A 19,863-nucleotide genomic window follows, 5' to 3' on the forward strand; every position below is an offset into this window, starting at 1 on the left:
CTGGTATTGATTTCAGACTAACGGGACAATAATGATTGGGAACCTCTTTTCTTCCCCTTTTTGAAGATAAGAACATATTTGCCTCCCCTGAGTCTGTTGTGACATATCCTGTTCTCCAGCAGTTTGCCTTCTTGCCTACAGATGTGCAGAACTTCACATGCACCAAGTGCAACTTGGTAGCACTCTTGGAAGAGAAAGTCCAGCAGCTGGAGTCCAGAGTAGCTACATTTCAGCATATTAGGGAGCAAGAGGATTTCCTGGACAGAACAGAACCAACGGGGATGACACAGAGGAAGTTGCTTGAGTGGAGGAGGTCACTTCACATAAACAGGAGACAGACAGCTGGAGGAATGTCACACAGAGAACTAGGCCAACAAGAAATGGATACACAAGTTGTCATCTCATGTCTTCTGCCAGTTGAAGGGCATGGTCCAGGAAGGGTGAGGAAAATAGCAGATGTAAACAACTGGCTCTGCAGATGGTGCTGCTGAGAACGATTTGGATTTTTAGATCATGGCCTGAGGTTCCATGAGGAAGAACTTCTGACAAGAGATGAGTTGCATCTCATGCCAGTTGCAAGAAATGTTTTTGCCAACAGTCTCAAGAATTTGATCAGGAGGGCTTTAAACTGAGTTCTCTGGGGGAGGGAGACAATATTATGGATGGAGAAAGGGATGGAGAAAATAGTCAAACTGACATAGAAGGAACAAGACAAACAGTGCAAGGACCCAACAGTCGGAGGCAAAAAAACTTGCACACAGCAAGTAAAGAGGGTCCATGGTCTGCAATGTCTCTACACTAATGCACAGAGCATGGGAAATAAGCAAGATTAACTTGAACTTCTAGTAAAACAAAGCAAATATGATATAATAGGCATCACTGAAACCTGGTGGGATGAGTCTCATGATTGTAATGTAGAAATAGAGGGGTATAACATTTTAAAGCGAAATAGGCCAAACAGGAAAGGAGGGGGAATAGCACTATGTGTCAGAGATATTTACACCAGTGAACAGATCCAGGACATCAATACTGGAAGTCAGGTGGAGAGCATCTGGATAAAAATGAAAGGGGAGGGAAATAACAAGGATGTTATGGTGGGAGTCTACTACAGACGCCCCAGTCAGATGGAGGAATTTGATGACAGCTTTCAAGAACAGATGACTACAGACTCAGAAAGGAGAGATATAGTTGTGATATGTGACTTCAACTATCCTGATATTTGCTGGAATTAAAACTCAGCCAAATCCTCAAGGTCTAGCAAATTCCTCACTTGCCTGGAAGACAAGTTCATTGTCCAAAAGGTAGAAGAGGCAACAAGGGGGTCGGCTGTGTTAGACTTGATCCTAACCAACAAGGATGACTTGGTTAATGGGGTGCAAGTGGTGGGATCCTTAGGTGAGAGTGACCATGTTCTCCTCGAATTTCTTATACAGTGGAAACGGGAAGCCAAACATAGTCAGACACGCATTGTAGACTTTAGGAGAGCTGATTTCAGTAAACTTAGAGAAATACTGGGGGTGATAATATGGTCAGGAATACTAAAAGAGAATGGAGTTCAGGATGGATGGGAATTTCTCAGAAGGGAGATACTGAGGGCACAATTTAAAACAGTTCCAGTGAGGAAAAAATGGGAGGTGTCCCATCTTCAAAAAGGGGGAAAAAAGAGGATCCCAAAAATTATCATCCAGTTAGTCTGACATCAGTACCAGGAAAGATTCAGGAGCAGATCATTAAACAGAGAGTCTGTGAACATCCAGATGGCAATTCCATAGTCACAAAAAGTCAACACGGGTTTCAGAGAAACAAGTCATGCCAGACAAATCTGATCTTTCTTTGATAAAATTACCAGCTTGGTAGATGAAGGGAATGCTGTGGATATAGTATATCTTGATTTCAGTAAAGCCTTTGACAAAGTTCCCCATGACATTCTTGCAAACAAGCTTGTAAAATGTCGGCTAGACAAGGTAACTGCTACATGAACTTGTAATTTTTTTTTAACCCAAAGGGTACTCAACAATGGCTTCTTTTCATCCTGGAAAGAAGTGATCAGTGGGGTCCCAAAGTTTCTGTCCTGGGCCCAGTGCTGTTCAACATCTTTATCAATTACTTGGTTGACAGATTTGGGGGCATACTTATCAAATTTGCAGATGACACCAAATTAGGAGGAATAGCTAATACCCCAGAGGGCACGATCAGAATTCAAAAAGACCTGAATAGACTTGAAAGCTGGGCCAAAATGAAATTCAACACGGAGAAATGTAAGGTACTTCTCGTAGGGCAGAAAAATGAAATGCACAGATATAGGATGGGGGACACCTGGCTGAATGGGATCTAGGAGTCCAAGTAGACCACAAGTTGACCATGAGTCAACAGTGTGATGTGGCAGCTAAAAAGGCCAATGCAATTTTGGGCTGCATCAATAAAATTATAGTGATTAGATCAAGAGAAGTAATAGTGCCACTCCATTCTGCTCTGGTCAGGCCTGGAATATTGTGTCCAGTTCTGGGCACCACAATTCAAAAAGGACATTGAGAAACTGGAACGTGTCCAAAGGAGGGTGACTAAAATGGTGAACGGTCTGGAAACCATGTCCTATGAGGAATGACTCAGGGAGCTGGGGATGTTCAGCCTGGAGAAGAGAAGGTTAAGAGGTGATATGATAGCCCTGTTTAAATATTTAAAGGGATGTCATATTGAGTAGGGAACAAGCTTGTTTTCTGCTGCTACAGAGAACAAGACCCAGAACAATGGATGCAAGCTACAGGAACATAGATTCCAGCTCAACATTAGAAGGAACTTCCTGACAGTAAGGGCTGTTTGACAATGGAACACACTCCTTTGGAGAGTGGTGGAGTCTCCCTCCTTGGAGGTCTTTAAGCAGAGGCTGGATGGCCATCTGTTGGGGATGCTTTGATTGAGATTTCCTGCATGGCAGGGGGTTGGACTGGATGGCCCTTGTGGTCTCTTCCAACTCTATGATTCTATTATTTATAATTACTTGAGACTACAGGTGAAGACTCATAGTAAACAATCTCCTCAACAACAATAACAACAATCCCTGTAGGTAGAAATTGAGATGACAATTTACCAGGCTGTAAATAACTACTGCAAAACATTTGTTATCCAAGCAGAGACAAATTTAGTATATCAGCATGGACTGATAAAATATGCTTTCCCTTCCACTCATTGTTGTGTTGTGTCTCCTAGTGCTATGAACAGCATACTTGCATGGGTAGACTAAGGTCCCATCTCAAACTGATCTGGTTGATGAAAAATTTTGATTTCACCTTTTAGTTTTTTTTCCCATTCTACAATTAAGTCTAAATATATGTAAATGCCTTTCATATATAATTCTTTTTTAAGCTTCTTTCATGCCTCCCTTCATTGTTTCTCTACTTTTGAAATTTAGTTTGCAAATATCTTGGGGGAACGATTCTTTTGGTTATGTAATCTTGCAAAGTGCTATGACCTTCTTCAGGGTGACTGAAATAATATTTATATGATCACTAACAATGAATGACATTAAATATAGAGAATTCATTCAAAGGTTAGGTTCCTTAATACTTACTATTCTACTGCGGATAGCATTGTCAAAAAATGTCTCTTTGTCCTGAATGTTGTACCTTGAAAAACAGTGAGATACAAGAACAAACATAATAAATAGGTTAATTTGGTTAACAATCCACCTGAATGAACAACAAATAAACTTTCCCAAAGACATTCTGAAAAAAAGAGACATTCTATAAATAAAAGGTAATGGATGTTCACTTTATTTTGCTAAATAAAATAAATAGCTTCTATTATTTTGCCTGACAAACTTCTCAGAAATGCTCTTGTTCTTTCCTTCACTCTGCTTCTGGATCATTACAGACTAAAGAAAAGGAGCCACGATATATCTTGAACCTGTATTTTGGAGAGTGTTTCCAACTCCATTGAGTTCTTTTGAAGGGTGTGTATAATTTTGATATTCGTAATATGGATATTTTTATGTTATGGTTCATTGAGTGTTGTCCTGCTTTATAAAATAATTATAATATATGTGTATTTCTTTTAGTTTCTAGCCACTGAAGAAGGCCTTTCTCATTGTGGCTAAAACATGTTGGGCTTTTTAAACATTGAATAAACAGTTGACCACCCCATAGCACACGGAGTTTGTCTCACTGTTTCACTATAGTACTCCTAAATCGTGACACAGAATTCTTTTTTTTAACTGCAACTTTAAAAATTGTGTGTAGAGAAATTTGTACATTTCAAATTTGTATAAATAATAGCTTTAAAATGGCTTTAATCAATGGGGAAAACATTTAAACAATATATATAAATTTTCAAATATGCACAAAATACACCAAAAGACCATCTAGGGATCACCTGGCAAAACTAAATCTGGCCCAGATGTGGATGTGGTAAAAAGGAAATCCACATATACAGACTTCTCTCTCTTTCATACACACATTCCACAGATGTGCATATGCAAATTGCTAATCCTATGTAATACAATTTCATAATTTACAAGAGCCAACCTATGACTTTTTCAAAACCTGCAAAATCAAAATATTTGACTACAGAAAGCACAATTTGCATAATCAGATGTGGGAAATACCCATGATCTGAGTGACATATGGGGCAGAACATATGGGCCAAAACTGCTATGTTCCCCCTGGCCTCACATCCTGTTTGGATTAATCATATCAATATCCTCATGCTGGGATCAGCCAGCCTAGATTCTGATCTAGCAGCTTCCGTCAGAGGCTAGGACCTGGAAAAATGGATGCAAGCTCCAGGAAAAGAGATTCCACCTCAACATTAGGAAGAACTTCGTGACAGTAAGGGCTGTTCGACAGTGGAACACACTCCATCGGAATGTGGTGGAGTCTCCGTCTTTGGAGATCTTTAAGCAGAGGCTGGATGGCCATCTGTCGGGGATGCTTTGATTGAGATTTCCTGCATGGCAGGAGGGTTGGACTGGATGGCTCTTGTGGTCTCTTCCAACTCTATGATTCTATGATTGTATGGTAAAGTAAGGCAAGGCGGTAGTGGATTCATTGTGTAGCCACGTGGGTATGCATGTAAACACCTACCCATTCACATGCCTACCTGGAGACTGATACGGGTCAGGATAGCACAAGCTTAGCTCATGCTATCATGGCTCATCTGGTCAGCCCCATTGAGACAAATTACCAGTACAATATGGAAGTAACTGTACAACACATTGAAATATATATATATATATATATATATATATATATATATATATATATATATATATCACACACACACACACACACACACACACACATATATATATATACCTTCCTAGTTGTTATGATCATAAGCGGCTCCTTCTCTGGCCATTCTTACTTTCAAAACAGTAACCAGGGAACAGTTTTGTCAGCTGTGTTAGATTGTTTTCCAAAGGAAGATATGACATGCTACATCGTGATTTTGTTTTGCTCATAAGCACCAAAGGAATCAATTAAAAAACAAGCAGTTCTTTGACTGTCAATGTCATGCTGGATAAGGGTGAACAAGCTGAAATTAAACCCAGGCACAATAGAGATGCTATTGGTGAATAGACAGTCTGGTTTCTGAGTGGAATTTCAAACTATTCTCTTCTTCTCATCATGAAAGATCAACTTTATTGTTTGGGAATTTTTACCCTTTTTCTGTCCCTGAATTTTTAGGTAGAAATGGTGGTGGTAAATGGTGTGTTTGAAAAACATTTAGTACATCAGCTGTGACATTTATTGAGTCTTTCTGATGGCAACAGTTTTCAAAACTGCAAAATTAGAGCACTGCAAAATTGAAAACTTCAATTGGTGTAAACTGTAGCAGCTGTCTGCCAAGTGGTGAATAACATTATTATCATGTTGTCAGTGTATTAGCTGCTAAGTGTTTCTGGGTTCACAATGGGTGTATTCAGGAGATTGTACATTCCTTTGAACAAACTAGATTGCTATGGAAGAAACCTAACCCGGTCCCAGAAACCAAACCTAGATGCATCTGTACTGTAGAAATAATGCAGTCTGACAGCACTTTATCAGTTCGTCCTACAGAATCCTAGGATTTGTAGTTTTGTGAGGCACCAGCAGATCCCAAGATTCCATAGGATGGAGCTACAGCACTTAAAATGGCATCAGACTGCCCCATTTCTACAGTGTAGATCAATGGTTCCCAAAGTGGGTAGTATGACCCCCCTCCCAGGAAAGAGTGTTTTGGATCAGCTCCTCTAGGTAAAATCTCTCCCTTTCTGGCCCACATCAGTGGCCCCTGTAAACCCACACACTGGCTGCAACTTTTTTTGCCTTGATGAAGGATTGAGAGTCCTTCCTTTCTAGGGAGAAGTTTCTCCCTTGCCATGGTCACCCTGGGAGTAGCAACTGAGAAACTGCCTGAGCAGCAACCAAAAGGCCTGAACAGCAGCCAAGAGGCCTCTTGTCTGTTCTGGCCTTTGCTGCAAGGCTGGCATGGGTAAGAGGCTTTTCGGTCACTGCTCAGCCAGCTGTTCACTTGCTGCTCCTAGGATGATAGGGCTTGAAGGAAGCAGCAACTGAGTAGCCAGTCAAACAGCAATCAAGAAACCTCTCATCTGCGCTGACCTTAGCTGAGAGGCTGGCACAAGAAAGAAGGTTCTTGGTTGCTGCTTGGCTTGCTGATGTAAAGGTGACTGGATGCAAAGTGAGCAGCAACCAAAATAGATTGTTCTGAATTTGCAGTAGAAAAGGTAAAGGTAATCCCTTGACAAAATTGTCTAGGGGTGACTAACAGTGCTTATCTTCATTACTAAGATGAGGGAGCCAGTATTGGAAGAAATGATCCATGGTCATGTAGCCAGCATGACTACATGGAGAACAGTAGACCTAATATAAAAAAACAAAACAAAACACCCCCCCCCACCAAAAGCCATGTGCTGGGGGCACCAGGGTTGCCACCCCAAAGGAAAGGGGCAGTAACCTGAAAAAGTTAGGGGATCACTGGTGTAGATGCACCCCTAGTCATATAAATTGGTTGACAAAATGTTATTGGTCTGCTCCATGTACTCTTGAGTTAAATTGATTTTCTTTATCAGTTTTAATCTTGTTTCATGCCTTACTTTGGAAAAGACCTTGGCTGAATAGCCTGTGCTAAGGGAAGAGTGTGATTCTATTGGACCTTTCAGTGTTTTTTATGAATACCAAAGCCAAGGTATTCCTTTGGACAGACTATTAGTTTAGAATTTGGGGGTATTGTGTTGCACTGGTTCTACTCCTATGCAGATAGTTGGTTTCAGAAAGTAGTGCTATGGAATTATTGCTCTGCTCTTGGCATTTGTGCATTGTAATTTATATTTGAATATTTTATAGTGATGCTATGGTTTTAACATCTACATGTAATTACTGTGATATATTTGAATGGAGGCATTACTACATGCAGATGATACCACCAATACCTTTCTTTTTTATCTAATACAAGTTAGACAATTAGGAAGGTGGACAGTAATCTGAGATTCAATTTATTCTACATAGGTGCTTTATCTATTCAGTTAAAAGCTGTTCAGCCTACTCTGCAATAGATTGCACTCCTGTTTAAAAAATAGTTTGGGGGAGCTGTTGGATTTATCACTAGCATAACAGGCCTTGTTGGCCTAAAACTTGTGTAGATCAACCACAACAACATTTCTCATTGGATTATATTCCTCATGGAAGCATGGTGAACTTTGTTTGGTACTCACAAATAAATTTTTTCTCTGGAAAAAGGGTAAGATAAATTCTTCATCCTTGTATTGTTTTTCCGTGGCACTTTGGGCTGCAAAGGTTCTGTAAATTTGTGCCATATTTCAGAAAGCTTTTGGATAATTCCTTCTTCTTCTTTTATTTCATATGTCTGGAGAAATAAGAAGAGCATACTTAAAAGATGGGTTCAAAAGAATTACTCCTTGCATAGTTAGCCCAAGAGGAGGGCAGTATCCAAGGTTCTGTTTCTAATTATCTTGCACCAGCAGGGTTCCCCAAAAAGTTATGAAAATTGCACCAGTAAGACAGCGTTGTGGTCTGTCTTGCCCTTGGACTACACTATGTGTTGAGTTTGCATTTTTCCCATCTTTGTGTGGGAGGGTGATGTGCATTGGGTCACAACATCTGGAGCATGTAGAGAAGCACTGTCCTATTTCAGGATAGGCTGCCACTGTTGTTTTCAGTCAAGCAACTGCTGTCCAACCCTTCACTGCTACAGTGTGAACTTCAGTAGTTACATGTTGTGAGGTAATAATTTTGATGGTGTGGCCCTTGGGCACATCTTTTTCACATGAACATATTGTACATAAGAAGCAGATATCTTGTATTATTTTGGCTGCTATTTTGTTACAACTGGCAGTTGTGCTGGCATTCACAATTAATTGTGAGCATCCTGAAATATAACTCTTACTAACATAAAGTGGCAATAATCCCATCAGTGCAAGAAATATAACCATAATCTATGATAATAACAAGGGTCCCTCCCTCCCTCCCTCCCTCCCTCCCTCCCTCCCTCCCTCCCTCCCTCCCTCCCTCTCTCCCTCCCTCTCTCTATATATATCTGTTCTGTCTCTAGGACCCTCTCCATTGATGCCCCCTTGTCGTGGGGGAGAGGCTTGTGTACCCTAATAAAATTGTGAGCTATGCTGGTGGTGGCCTCCCATGCCAGACAGGTCACAACCGAAGGGTCTGACCAAGAGCGCCAAAGGGCAGGATGGGCTCTCTAGCTTTATGGCAATCATCCTAGGAGAACTCTAATCCCAAACCCGGGCAGATGGTGCTCATCTAACCCTGTAAGGTGAACCATCTAAGAGAAGGAAACTCTAATCAAACCTACGACTCGAGGACCTCGCTGGCATTGTCCATGATTGTCAAGACCTCAGCAAATGGACCGCTGGGTTAAAGGGTGAGGCCAGTTTTGTGCACGCTGAGCTCCACCAGAAAAACCCATTGCACAGGCTCAAAGGATACATCCAATCTCTGAAAAAGCCCTGTAACTATAGGCGAGGGACGAAACGGCAGGTGTAAAGATGCACTGGAAGCCGCAGACCCAACCATGCATGCAGGCGGTTCAGGACTTTGGTAGCTTGAGACTGACCCAGGAGATGACAGTCTTGTTTGGCAACATCCTGAATGACTAAGCAGCCTTTTTTTAAAGAGCACTGCTTGCTCCATATGGAGAGGGGCCTAGAAAAGGTGGCCTAACGAAAGCTCATCCCTATATACCTGGTTGGCTAGCCATGGCCAATGGGCATCTTCTAATGTGGTCAAACAAAGACAAAGAAACAAAGGCACACACCAGCCTCCAAAGGTGCAAATAGACTAAAGCTTCCATGCTGGAACATCAGAACCATGCAAGATTCTGCAGATAGTGGATGTCTTGCGTGTCGTTCTGCTCTAATAGCCCATGAACTGTCACATCTTAACATTGACATTGCTGCTCTTAGTGAAGTTTGTCTCCATGAGGAAGGCAGCCTTAAAGAATACGGTGTCAGCTATACACTCTATTGGTCTGGCAACCCCAAAACTGAAAAACATCTTTCAGGTATAGGCTTCATGATCAAAAACACCATTGCCTCCAAACTCGAAACCTTGCCAACAGGACACTCTGACTGCATTATCTCCGTACGCCTCCAACATGTTGTTCTCTTCAGTATATATGTTCTGTGAATATTTTATCCTCTTTTACTCCTCTGATTTTCAAACAGTTCTCTCTCATCTTATAATCTTCCAATGCTTTTTCATCTAATCTCCTCTCCGTTGCTTGTCTTTCTTTTTCTTTCATTTTTATCACCTCTTCTTCAATGTTGTCAGTTTTTTCCTGTAATTTAGAGTCAATTTTTGTTTAGCATTTGTCATGTCTTTTCTCTTATATCTGTCAGTTCAGACCTTAAGTCTTCTTTTATATCTGTCTGTAACATTTTAATTTCCTTCTTCATATTTTGCTCTAATTCCATTTGCATTTTTATCTGCATTTTTCTTATTTCTTCTAATAATATTGTTTGGTCGAAGGATTGCCTGCTCTGTGTCCGTTTTTGTGCTTGGGTAGTTGCTGTGAAGGTTCTTGAGGTAGCCATTATGTATTTCTTTTTAAAAATTTTTTTATTAATTCAGGTGTTATATTCCTTCAAGTTCAGTCACAAATTTAAGCATTAAAGTAAACCACAGTTCATAAAAGTCAAAATACAAGGCATTCATTTCTTCTTGCTTAGTTGCTGCCTTTGTAATGTTTCTAGTTGATCTTAATTGTTCTTAAATTCTCTTACAGCATTCCATGAATACCTCTTGTATACTCCCCACTCCGTTTGTTTTCCCTTCGCCTTCACTTCCGCATTTGCCTTTGCATTTATCTCCTTCTCTATGTCTTTTCCCCTCCAGTCCAGGTGCCAAGTCCCTCTGCTTCAGGCAGCCCAGCCCAGATGGAAAGAGGGGAGGGAGCAGTCTCTGGGCTTGCCTCTTCCTGGCTGATGTTTGAGGGAAGGAAAAGGGCAGGCTTTAAGACCCTGCAGCCTCTTTAAGCAGCACTTCAGCTTTGTATGCTGCTGCCTGTCTCCTCCTATAATTTATTCCTTTTATTTGGCTTGTATGTTAAACAGGTAAGTCCAATTAATCCACGCAGGTTCTGAGAGTAATCTTTTTCCTTCAAAGGGCCCTCTTTTGAGGGGGATTAATCTTTTGGCTCCTTTGGAGACTCCCTTTTCCCTTTTACCCTTTCTCTTCCACTCTTCTCCCGTCTCCTCAGTTTCTCTTCCCCTCCTCTCTTCTTTATTTATTCTTATTGTTTTCTTGTTCTTACTGCTTGTGAAGAACTCTGTCTTTGACCAATTTATGGGAGGACGAGAGCCTAAGTCTTAAGCAGAGCAGTGGAGCATAGGAGGGCTTGAAGATGTCTTATCCAAAGGGTCGTCATGAATTGGACCCACTCACAGGCAGTTAACAACAAAAATAAAGAGTAAATCAATCCTGAATTCTTCCTAGGAGCCAAGATTACTAAAGAGATTATCACACATGCCTTACCCCATCTTCTTCCCAATGGGATACACACACGTTTAACTGTCAAAGATGACATTCTCCCCAGGCCGGGCGTATGCAGCCCGTATGCAATCTGGGATTATCCTGCAGCTTTTTAAGGACGGGAAAATCCTTTACCCTTCAGTGGCTCTGTGGTTACATTGGTCAGGGTTTTTTTAATATCCTTGGATGTAGTTCATCGGGTCCTGGAGACTTGGACTCATTTAGATTAACTAGGCATTCCTGTACTACCTCTTTACTTTTTCTGTGTTGCATTTCCTCTAATGTGTCCTGTGCTCCATTTCCTTTATCAGAGAAGATTGAGGCAAAGAAGGTGTTGAATAGTCTCTGCCTTTTCTCTGTCCCATTATCATTTTGCCGTTTTCTCCAGACAATGGCCCTAACATTTCCTTCTTCCTTTTGCTATGGGCCTACCCCTCAAAAGCCTTATTGTTATTCTTAACCTCTCTAGCCAACGTCAGATCATTCTGCACTTTAGCTTTTCAAATTTTCCACTTTGTTTCTTTTCTATATTATTACCCAATTTTGCTCTCCCATCTAAAAATAACCAAATTTTTCTCTTTTAATTTGGGCTGTGAGAGTTAATTCTGAGACTTCTCAGTGATCAATGAAATATTTAATTTGCTACAGTTATACTTTCAGCTAATGATGTAAATTTCTCTCTTTATTTTTCCTGTCTCTGATCAGGGGTGGGGAGTGGGCAGAAAATTTTATCACTCATTTTGCTTTTCTGTGGACAGCAAAATATCTTAAGTTGGTCACCCCTCCCAGGAAAACAAACAATTCATGACAAATTCCTGAAGAATGGGGGCTATAAAACACTGAGCTGTCTTTTCCCTCCACAATGTTTAACAAGGGAGGATGGCCTTCAGCACTGGAGGATCTGTTCTCATATGTGGGATAGGGATAGGAAGAGAGTCTGTAAGCAAAATTTAAATTATTCCCAATTTTGTGTATGTGTGTGTGTTCATACCTAAATCTCAGAAACTGAGATAAATAGCTCACTCAAGATAATTTATTTCTACTAGGTTTACAACACTGGCTGGTCTCCTACTGTCTGAAACTGAAACATAAACAAAAGAAATGTATATTTTATCTTCTTATAGAAATAAGGTAATTGAAATAAAAATCATAGGCAAACAGCCTGTGTTCAAATGAATAAAGGGGCAAAATAGCATAATGGTAGCATGAGCAATTTGTGAAAATATGGGCAGTGCCAATTCCCAAATGAAGAATTGCTGAAGGACATTTAAAACACAGGGGCGAGCATGGAAATCTTTCTCAATCTGACTTTCCTGTTAGCAAGCTACATTTTCCCAGTCACATTTCCTCCAGAGAGTTAAGGAGATCAGCATATACCCATTCCCAGTGCCCTGTCCTTCAAAATATACAAGTTTTGGGGAAAATGAACTGAGTCTACTTACCTTTTTAGTGGGCATTTTTATTTTAAGAAACTCTGCTTCCCGACTAAGTACATTCCATGGTGCATGTATCCGGACAAAAATCAGTCCTTGGTTTTTATTCTGAAAGATGTAAGGAGGGAATATTCTGTAGAAATTTTATTTTTAAAAGCCTTAAATATATTTTAGCAAATTATTGTTATTTATAAAATAAAACAGTGCCATGTAAGGAAAGTATACTTTTTCTTTTCTTTTCTTTTTTTTGCTGCAGGTTATCTCTTGCACCAGGACAGATCAGGGACCAGGGACCATGTGGCCACAACTTTAAAAGATGGCCACAATTTTAATACAGGGGCCATAAATCAATAATAAATATAATGATAAATCCATCATGAATGCTATAATAAATTAATCATAAATGCCATGATAACTCAATCATACATGTCATACATGTCATAAATAAATCATACAATATACACAACTCAATCATAATTGGATCATATAATAATGGAATCATAAAACATACAGTAAATCATTCATATTTAGGTGATAAATCAATCAAATTACAAGCACAATGGATCATAATGAAGGCATAAACTAATATTTAGCAGTTACATAAACCAGTCACAAGATAGTCCTAAATTACTCTTAATCCTATCACATGTGCAGCAGCCTATTTAAGGACTGGAAGTCCTACTCCAAATAATGTGAGACTTCTCTGTGATCTGAGATGAGATTTTTGCCCAAATCTCTCCCTAAACCTCACAAGGGCCATCTGGCCTTGCAAGACATACCTCCAAATCCTCTGAGCAGTTGCTTGGAGGGCAAGCAGGAGCATATCAGAGCCAGCCCTAATTCCAGCCTGGTGCAAACTGGACCCCTTCATGAGGTGTTGAGGTGGCTCTTTCTGACATTTAACATCTTCCTGGTGTTATATCACTAGTAATATTCTGCATGCTATTCAACCATTTTCATTCAATTTCATAGAATCATAGTGTTGGTAGGGACCTCAGAGACTATCTAGTCCACTCCCATCCATGCAGCAATACATAATCAAAGCATTCTGAAAGATGGCCACCTGACCTTTGTTTAAAGACCTCCAAAAAAGGACTGCCCTCCACAGTAGTCTATACAACTCTCAAATAGTTTCACAAAGTGTATTGCAAATTCTTCACAGTGAGCTGTCAAATGGTCTTTATTGTCTTCTTGTGGGCTAGAATGTAAAAGGCTGACATCAACTTGATATAGCTCTGCTGGACCACACTGTGCAGACACAATGGTGGCAGAGAAGTATAATTGTTGTGTTGTCACCATTGCCATGACACACCTTCCAATGAGCTCTAGCCCATGCTCAATCAAACTGGACAAACTGCTGCTTTCCTATATAGCACTGGTCTCAGGCTCTGGAGCTTGGCGATCAGGTCTTTTCTCTGTCCTCTGTTAGCATTTTTGCCATCTTCTCCATGCAATGGCTCTACCATTTCCTCCCTCCCCCGCCCCCCGGTTTTGCTACAGATATAACCAAAAAAGCCTCAGGGAGAAGCTAGCAGCAAGTAGATTTCCTATATAACAGCAATCTCAGGCACTGGAGCTTGGTGACAGAGCTTGGTGACCAGACTTGGAAAACAGGGTGTTTTATGTGGGTATAGAGGAAGAGACAGCTGAAGGTGACATTGCGGGTCTGTGGGGATAAATCTCTCCAGTCCCAGGGAGTCTTTTGGGAGAGTTTGTTGGGTCAAGACTGATGGTCAGTTGAGGGAAGGCTGGTTGATTGGTTTAGAGCCTAGTGGAAGCTTGATTGTGTGACCAATTGTTTCTATTGTTGTACTGTAGTTCCATCCCCTTTTGTCTGTTGGGTCAAGGCTGAGTGTTTTTGTGCACTGAGGGAATCCATGACTGTATGCTTGTTATCATTCTATTATTCTATTGAGTGTAGCCCCTTCCCAAGCAACTGGCCCCAAAGTGGCAGGGCTTTTGCTCAGAGGAAGAAAGTTAGAACTTTTCTGGGGGAGGAGCTATCAGCCAGTGGCTTTCCTGTATAGAAGTAGTCTGAGGCTCTGTAGCTTGGCAAACAAGCATGTAATACAGGGGTCTTTTATGTGAGTGTTTAGCAGGGGAGCTTGAGGGGGGAAATCAGAGCGCTGTTTCAGTGCCTGCTTAAGACTATTGAACAGGGACAGTGAGGGAGCTGCTTGGTAGATGAAGGAAATGCTCGGATATCACATATCTTGATTTCAGTAAGGCCTTTGACAAGGTCCCTTATGATATTCTTGCAAATAAGCTAATAAAAAGTGGTCTAGACAATGCAACTGTTAGATAGATGTGTAATTGGCTGACTGGCCAATACCCCAGAGGACAGGATCAAAATCAAAATTACTGTAATAGATTAGAAAACTAGGCCAAACTGCACTTAGGTAGAAAAAATAAAATGCAAAGATATAGGATGGGGGACACCTGGCTTAGCAAGGCTACATGTGAAAGTGATCTAGGAGTCCATAGTAGGCCACAATGTGAACATGAGCCAACAGTGTGATGAGCCAGTTAAAAAGGCCAATGGGCTTCTAGGCTGCATCAATAGAAGTATAGAAGTAATAGCGCCACTCTGTTCTGCACTGGTCAGCATCATCTGCAATGTCGTGTCCAGTTCTGGGCAGCACAATTTAAAAAGGATGTTGACAAACTGAAATGTGTCAAGAGGAGGGCAACCAAAATGGTGAAGGGTCTGGAAACCATGCCCTATGAGGAGATTTTTAAGGAATTGGGTATGTTTGTCCTGGAGAAGAGAAAATTAAGAAGTGATATGATTCCTTGTTGAAATATTTGAAGGGTGCCCTGTTGATCCTGGAGCATGCTTGTTTTCTGCTGCTCCAGAGACTTGGACCAGAACAATGGATTCAAACTAGAGGAAAAGTGATTTCATCTAAATCTTTGGAGGAACTTCCCAACAGTCAGAGCTGTTCAACAGTGGAATGTGTTGCCTTGGAGGTGGTGGAGTCTCCTTCTTTGAAGGTTTTAAATATAGGCTGGATGGCCATCTGTCGAGGGAGTTTTGATTGTGTATTCATGCATGGCAGGAGGTTGGATTTGATGGCTCTTTTGGTCTTTTCCAACTCTATGATACTATAACAATAACCTTTCCACATTCCAAACCCTATCTGCATAGTTCTACATTTTGAAACAGGAAATGACACAAATTTTGAATAATCCCACCATTCATCTCTTTAGTTGGTCGTAATAACAGATGTAGTCAACGGGTTGTTTTCCAATATGTGAAATGAACACTAACTCACTAAGTGAACATGCAACAATGATAACTACTACAACAAACATCACAAACACTAGAACAAGAGTCTCCCTACTCTTTTGGAGAATGGACATATTTGGAATTTTGAGACAGTGTCAAAATACACCAGTGTTTAGGATGTGGCCAATCACAGTATATATTTATGAAAGCACATTGTCTAAAAGGGAAAAATGTAATTTTCTCTACAGTCTGGGCATAATCAAGATGCTGTCTGAATTTCAAAACACAAAATCACTATTTTCTGTTCAAATACTCACTTCACAGAAGACAAATTGTTAAGACTCAGAGGTTGTTAAATTGGCCCAATAATTAAATGTAAGACAAAGGTAGGGTTCTGAACTTCAAATTCAAAATCACATATTTGCCACACAAAAGCAAAACAAATTGTTCTTTCATAGAAGGTCAATTGATAGTTTTCTGAGGAAAAAAAACACATGCAGAACCCCCAACTAACTCACATACTTACATGTAAAATAATTACAATAAAGCACACCACCCACACACAAAGCAAAGGCAAAATACTCAGCACACCTATTCCCCCACCACTTTTTTAAAGGAAGAATCAGAGCACAGGTAAAATACATCCCTCCCTTCCACTATCCCCTCTAGCTCCTCAGCATACTTCCTGACACCCTTTCCTTTTAGTTATTTTGGGTGGACAGGAGCTCTTCAGACCAGAGGGCTGATTCACTTTATTATTCATTATTGTTATTTTCTAAAACTACCTCAGAAGCCTGCACAGTAAAGTGAAAAGGAAGATGGTGCTGGTTTCAAGTACTTTTTCTTCTTACAGCATCAGCCTTTCTGTTATTATTATTATTATTTTTATTAATTAAAGAAAATTCATTGGGTTTTCTAATTAAGAGAGGTTGGGAGCCTGGCTGATGCCAATACTAGAATAACTCCCATATATTCATCTAATTTTTGTGTGCCTCCACAATCTGTCTCTACATTCAAAATTCCTCTACATAAGGTGATCAGTCACCAGTCCTACACAATTGAGGTAACAAATGCCTTACTTCTTCCTGCACTACCAAGACATAAATCATATGATAGTAGTATGCAAATGATGTATGAGACAAAAGGATAGTCTTCTTTATTTTTCAGGGGAAAAATGAGATGATTGGTCATGGTTATAGAGTTTCATAACTACATACTTCATATTGTCTCAGCAGTTATACAAGTAACTTTATATGTATGCACTTCAGCAAAGTCTCTGCCTTATCATTAAATGAGGTCACTGATTTTTAGACTGAAACTAATGTGGGCTATGCTAATTGTCCTCTTACCTCCACATCCTTTTCTATTTCCAGTCCAGCTTCTATCAAGTTACATTCAAACTCATTCCTCTGTTCCCATTTTTCTTCCTCCAAAACATCCAGTGGACCCAGATGAATAATTTCAGTGTCTGGACAAGGTGCATCCTGGCCCTGTTGCTGCTGTTGTTGTTCAGGTTGGTTTTTGTCTGTTTCCCCATTAGAAATAATAGCCAGAGATCCAGGTCTGTGCAAGAGTCCTGGAGAACCAACCCCAACATGTGAGGTTCGTTTTCGGTAATGGTAAACTAAAACATAGTCCACTTTTCTTTTGCTGTCTTGGAAATGCATCCCTCCTGATACAGTCCTTTCTGTGACATCTACATGAGCTCCAGCCAGAAAATTGTTAATAACCTGGAAGAAATTTGGAAGAAACATATTGGAAGAGATATTCTGAGAAAAAGTTACTTGCATAAATGAGGCAGATGGAGTTTAGATTAAGCAGAATTGTACAGTATTATTCCACAAGGAGAGAGCAAGTGTACTGTAGAAAAGAACTTATACAAATATTCTAAGAAGATACAAAGCTAAGTCACGGGATGAAAAGGAAGGCAACTTTTCCCTCTCCCTCCCTGCATCGCACATAAGAACTTTGTGCTGTACCAGATCAGTGTTCATTCAATGCAGTCAGATGTCCTACAACAGTCACAAGCAGGCATACTATTGCTTCTCTAATAGTATTTGGAAACCAGTGGTACAAGTAAGGACTTAAAATGGAATGTTACAATGTACCCCTACCAGGCACACTCCGGATGAGAACTCCAGCCCTGAAACTGGACACTCTCAGTTTGGGGCTCAGGGGAGGGGTTGGCTTTGGGAAAGAAGAAAAAAAATCCAATAGTACAGATTTAATAAGTTCTAAACTTCTTCTTCCAAGCCAGCTGGATTGGATGTATGATCAAGTCCTAACTGTGTTGGGTGGTGGTGGTGGTGGTGGTGGGGGGGGGGGGTGTTGTTACTTTGTTCATGATTTTATAAATCTTTTTTAAAAAATTAAGTTTTCATTACAAAATATAAAACAGTTGATACACAAGAAAAAGAAAGAAAGGGGGAAAAGAAAAAAGAGAGAAATAAAAGAAAGAAAGAAAGAAAGAAAGAAAGGAGATTGTATACAAATATACAAAGTTAACAAAATAAAAACAAGAAAATATACAATCCAATACACTAAAATTTATCTAACTATATAAAGCGGTTGCCCGACTGGGCGGGCTGACCACTTTGCTGCTAGACGCAGCGAACGACTACAAGCCCCAGAGTGCTCTGGGGCTTGCCCCAGCTCCCTATTGGTGCGCGGGGCAAAAGGGAGGCCCTTCCGCCCCGCAACGCTCTGGGAGCTGGGCTTGGTGACCGGGAGTTCCGGTCCTCCAGGGCAGATGATTGGTTCAGCTGCCCTGGAGGAGGAGTCTCCTGGTCAGGTGGTACTGAGGGCGGGGCTTAGGCCTATATAGGCCGTGCTGCCAGCCCCAGCCCTCAGTTGGCACTTGGCTGCGGATGGTTAGGAGCCAAGCAGGAAGGGAGGAGGAGCTGAGCCTTCTCCCACCCACCCACCGCTTGGGTTTGGGTTTTTTGTCACAACTTTGGGGTGGCAGCATAGGCCAGGATCTGCACGGTGTGGTACCAGGGCTACGAAGCTCTGGTTTGGGAGTCAGTCGGGACCCGGGGGCGAATAGGGCAGGCGCATGGCCATTGCGGGGGCTTTGTGCCAACCCTACCAATGGTTTGCTTAATAAAGTTGTGGCCTTTCCTCCAACACGGTCTCCTGTGGTTATTCGGCAGCAGCATCTGAGGCAAATAGTAACTTCTAATTCTCTAACATCTGAATGTTTTCTTTGAAAGATCAATACATTTCTCTTTGTCCTGATTTTGCCAGTAGGTAATTAATTCTGTTATTCCTACCCTTCCATGAATATCGTAATTCATAATACATTTTTCATCTATTAGATCTATAATGCACTGTAGCTAAATACATCTGTAATTACTAATCTTGTAACCCTATGTTTGAGATATAAAAAATTGTATTTAACATAAGCTATTATGTCGCTATACAAAAACATTCTTTCTATTTTTAGTTATAATGCAAATAATAACATAGAATTTATAATTGTGAGAGTTAATTAAACAAAAGGCAATAATACATTTTGTTATTCTCTTTTATACTTAACTTTAATTGCTCCCCCACCTTCAGAATCAAATATCCTATGTCTTTTCTCCAGTCATCTAAATATTTATTTGAATTTTCATATAATTCTATCCATAGTCTATCCATATCAATTATTTCATGTAGTTTTAAGTCCCATTCTTCCATATCTGGGATCGTCTCCTTTTCCCAATATTTAGCAAAAACCATTCTGGCTGCTATAATCATATGAAATAATATTCTTCCTTTTTTTCCTTAGCGCGGAGCAGGAAGGAGCTCGGTTTCGGAGCTCCTTCTTGGTTTGGCCTGCTGGGTGCAGCCTTCACACGGCTGCTCCCAGCGGACCAAAGGAGAAAGGGGCCAAGTGGCCCCTTTCTCCTCCTCCCCGCCGCCGCGGGGTGTCCTTGGGGCTTGAAGCCATGCTGCTTCCCCGCAGCCTGAAAAGCGGCAGATCGGGGCCTCAGCGGCTGCCGTTCTCACCACTGAGGCCCTGATACACCGGGGAAAGGGGCGGGTACAGCCCGCCCCAAATGGGCGGTCTGTAACCCGCCTGGGTCAGCCAGAAAAATCAGCAGTAGCAGAACATGCTACAAACCATCCTGGGCATAAAATACTGTTTGAAAACACTGAAGTTCTGGACCATGCCAACCACTACCATGTCAGGATGCACAGGGAAGCCATTGAG

The 19,863-nt window shown here is 40.9% G+C and overlaps 1 protein-coding gene across 4 annotated transcripts in view; it reads right to left on the reverse strand.

Annotated features, from left to right (window-relative positions):
- ANO2 (anoctamin 2) overlaps positions 1-19,863 on the reverse strand; it is a 154,598-nt gene that overhangs the window by 129,378 nt on the left and 5,357 nt on the right. For all 4 annotated transcript variants that reach the window (XM_042469198.1, XM_042469196.1, XM_042469197.1 and 1 more), the window contains exons 2-5: positions 17,015-17,395; positions 12,446-12,544; positions 7,709-7,860; positions 3,569-3,623 (exon numbers count right to left, since the gene is read on the reverse strand). In XM_042469198.1, the coding sequence (XP_042325132.1) occupies positions 3,569-3,623; positions 7,709-7,860; positions 12,446-12,544; positions 17,015-17,395 (687 nt within the window). The remainder of the gene's footprint in view (positions 1-3,568; positions 3,624-7,708; positions 7,861-12,445; positions 12,545-17,014; positions 17,396-19,863) is intronic.

The sequence above is a fragment of the Sceloporus undulatus genome, chromosome 5 (assembly GCF_019175285.1).
Source record: "Sceloporus undulatus isolate JIND9_A2432 ecotype Alabama chromosome 5, SceUnd_v1.1, whole genome shotgun sequence".
Classification (NCBI taxonomy): Eukaryota; Metazoa; Chordata; class Lepidosauria; order Squamata; family Phrynosomatidae; genus Sceloporus; species Sceloporus undulatus.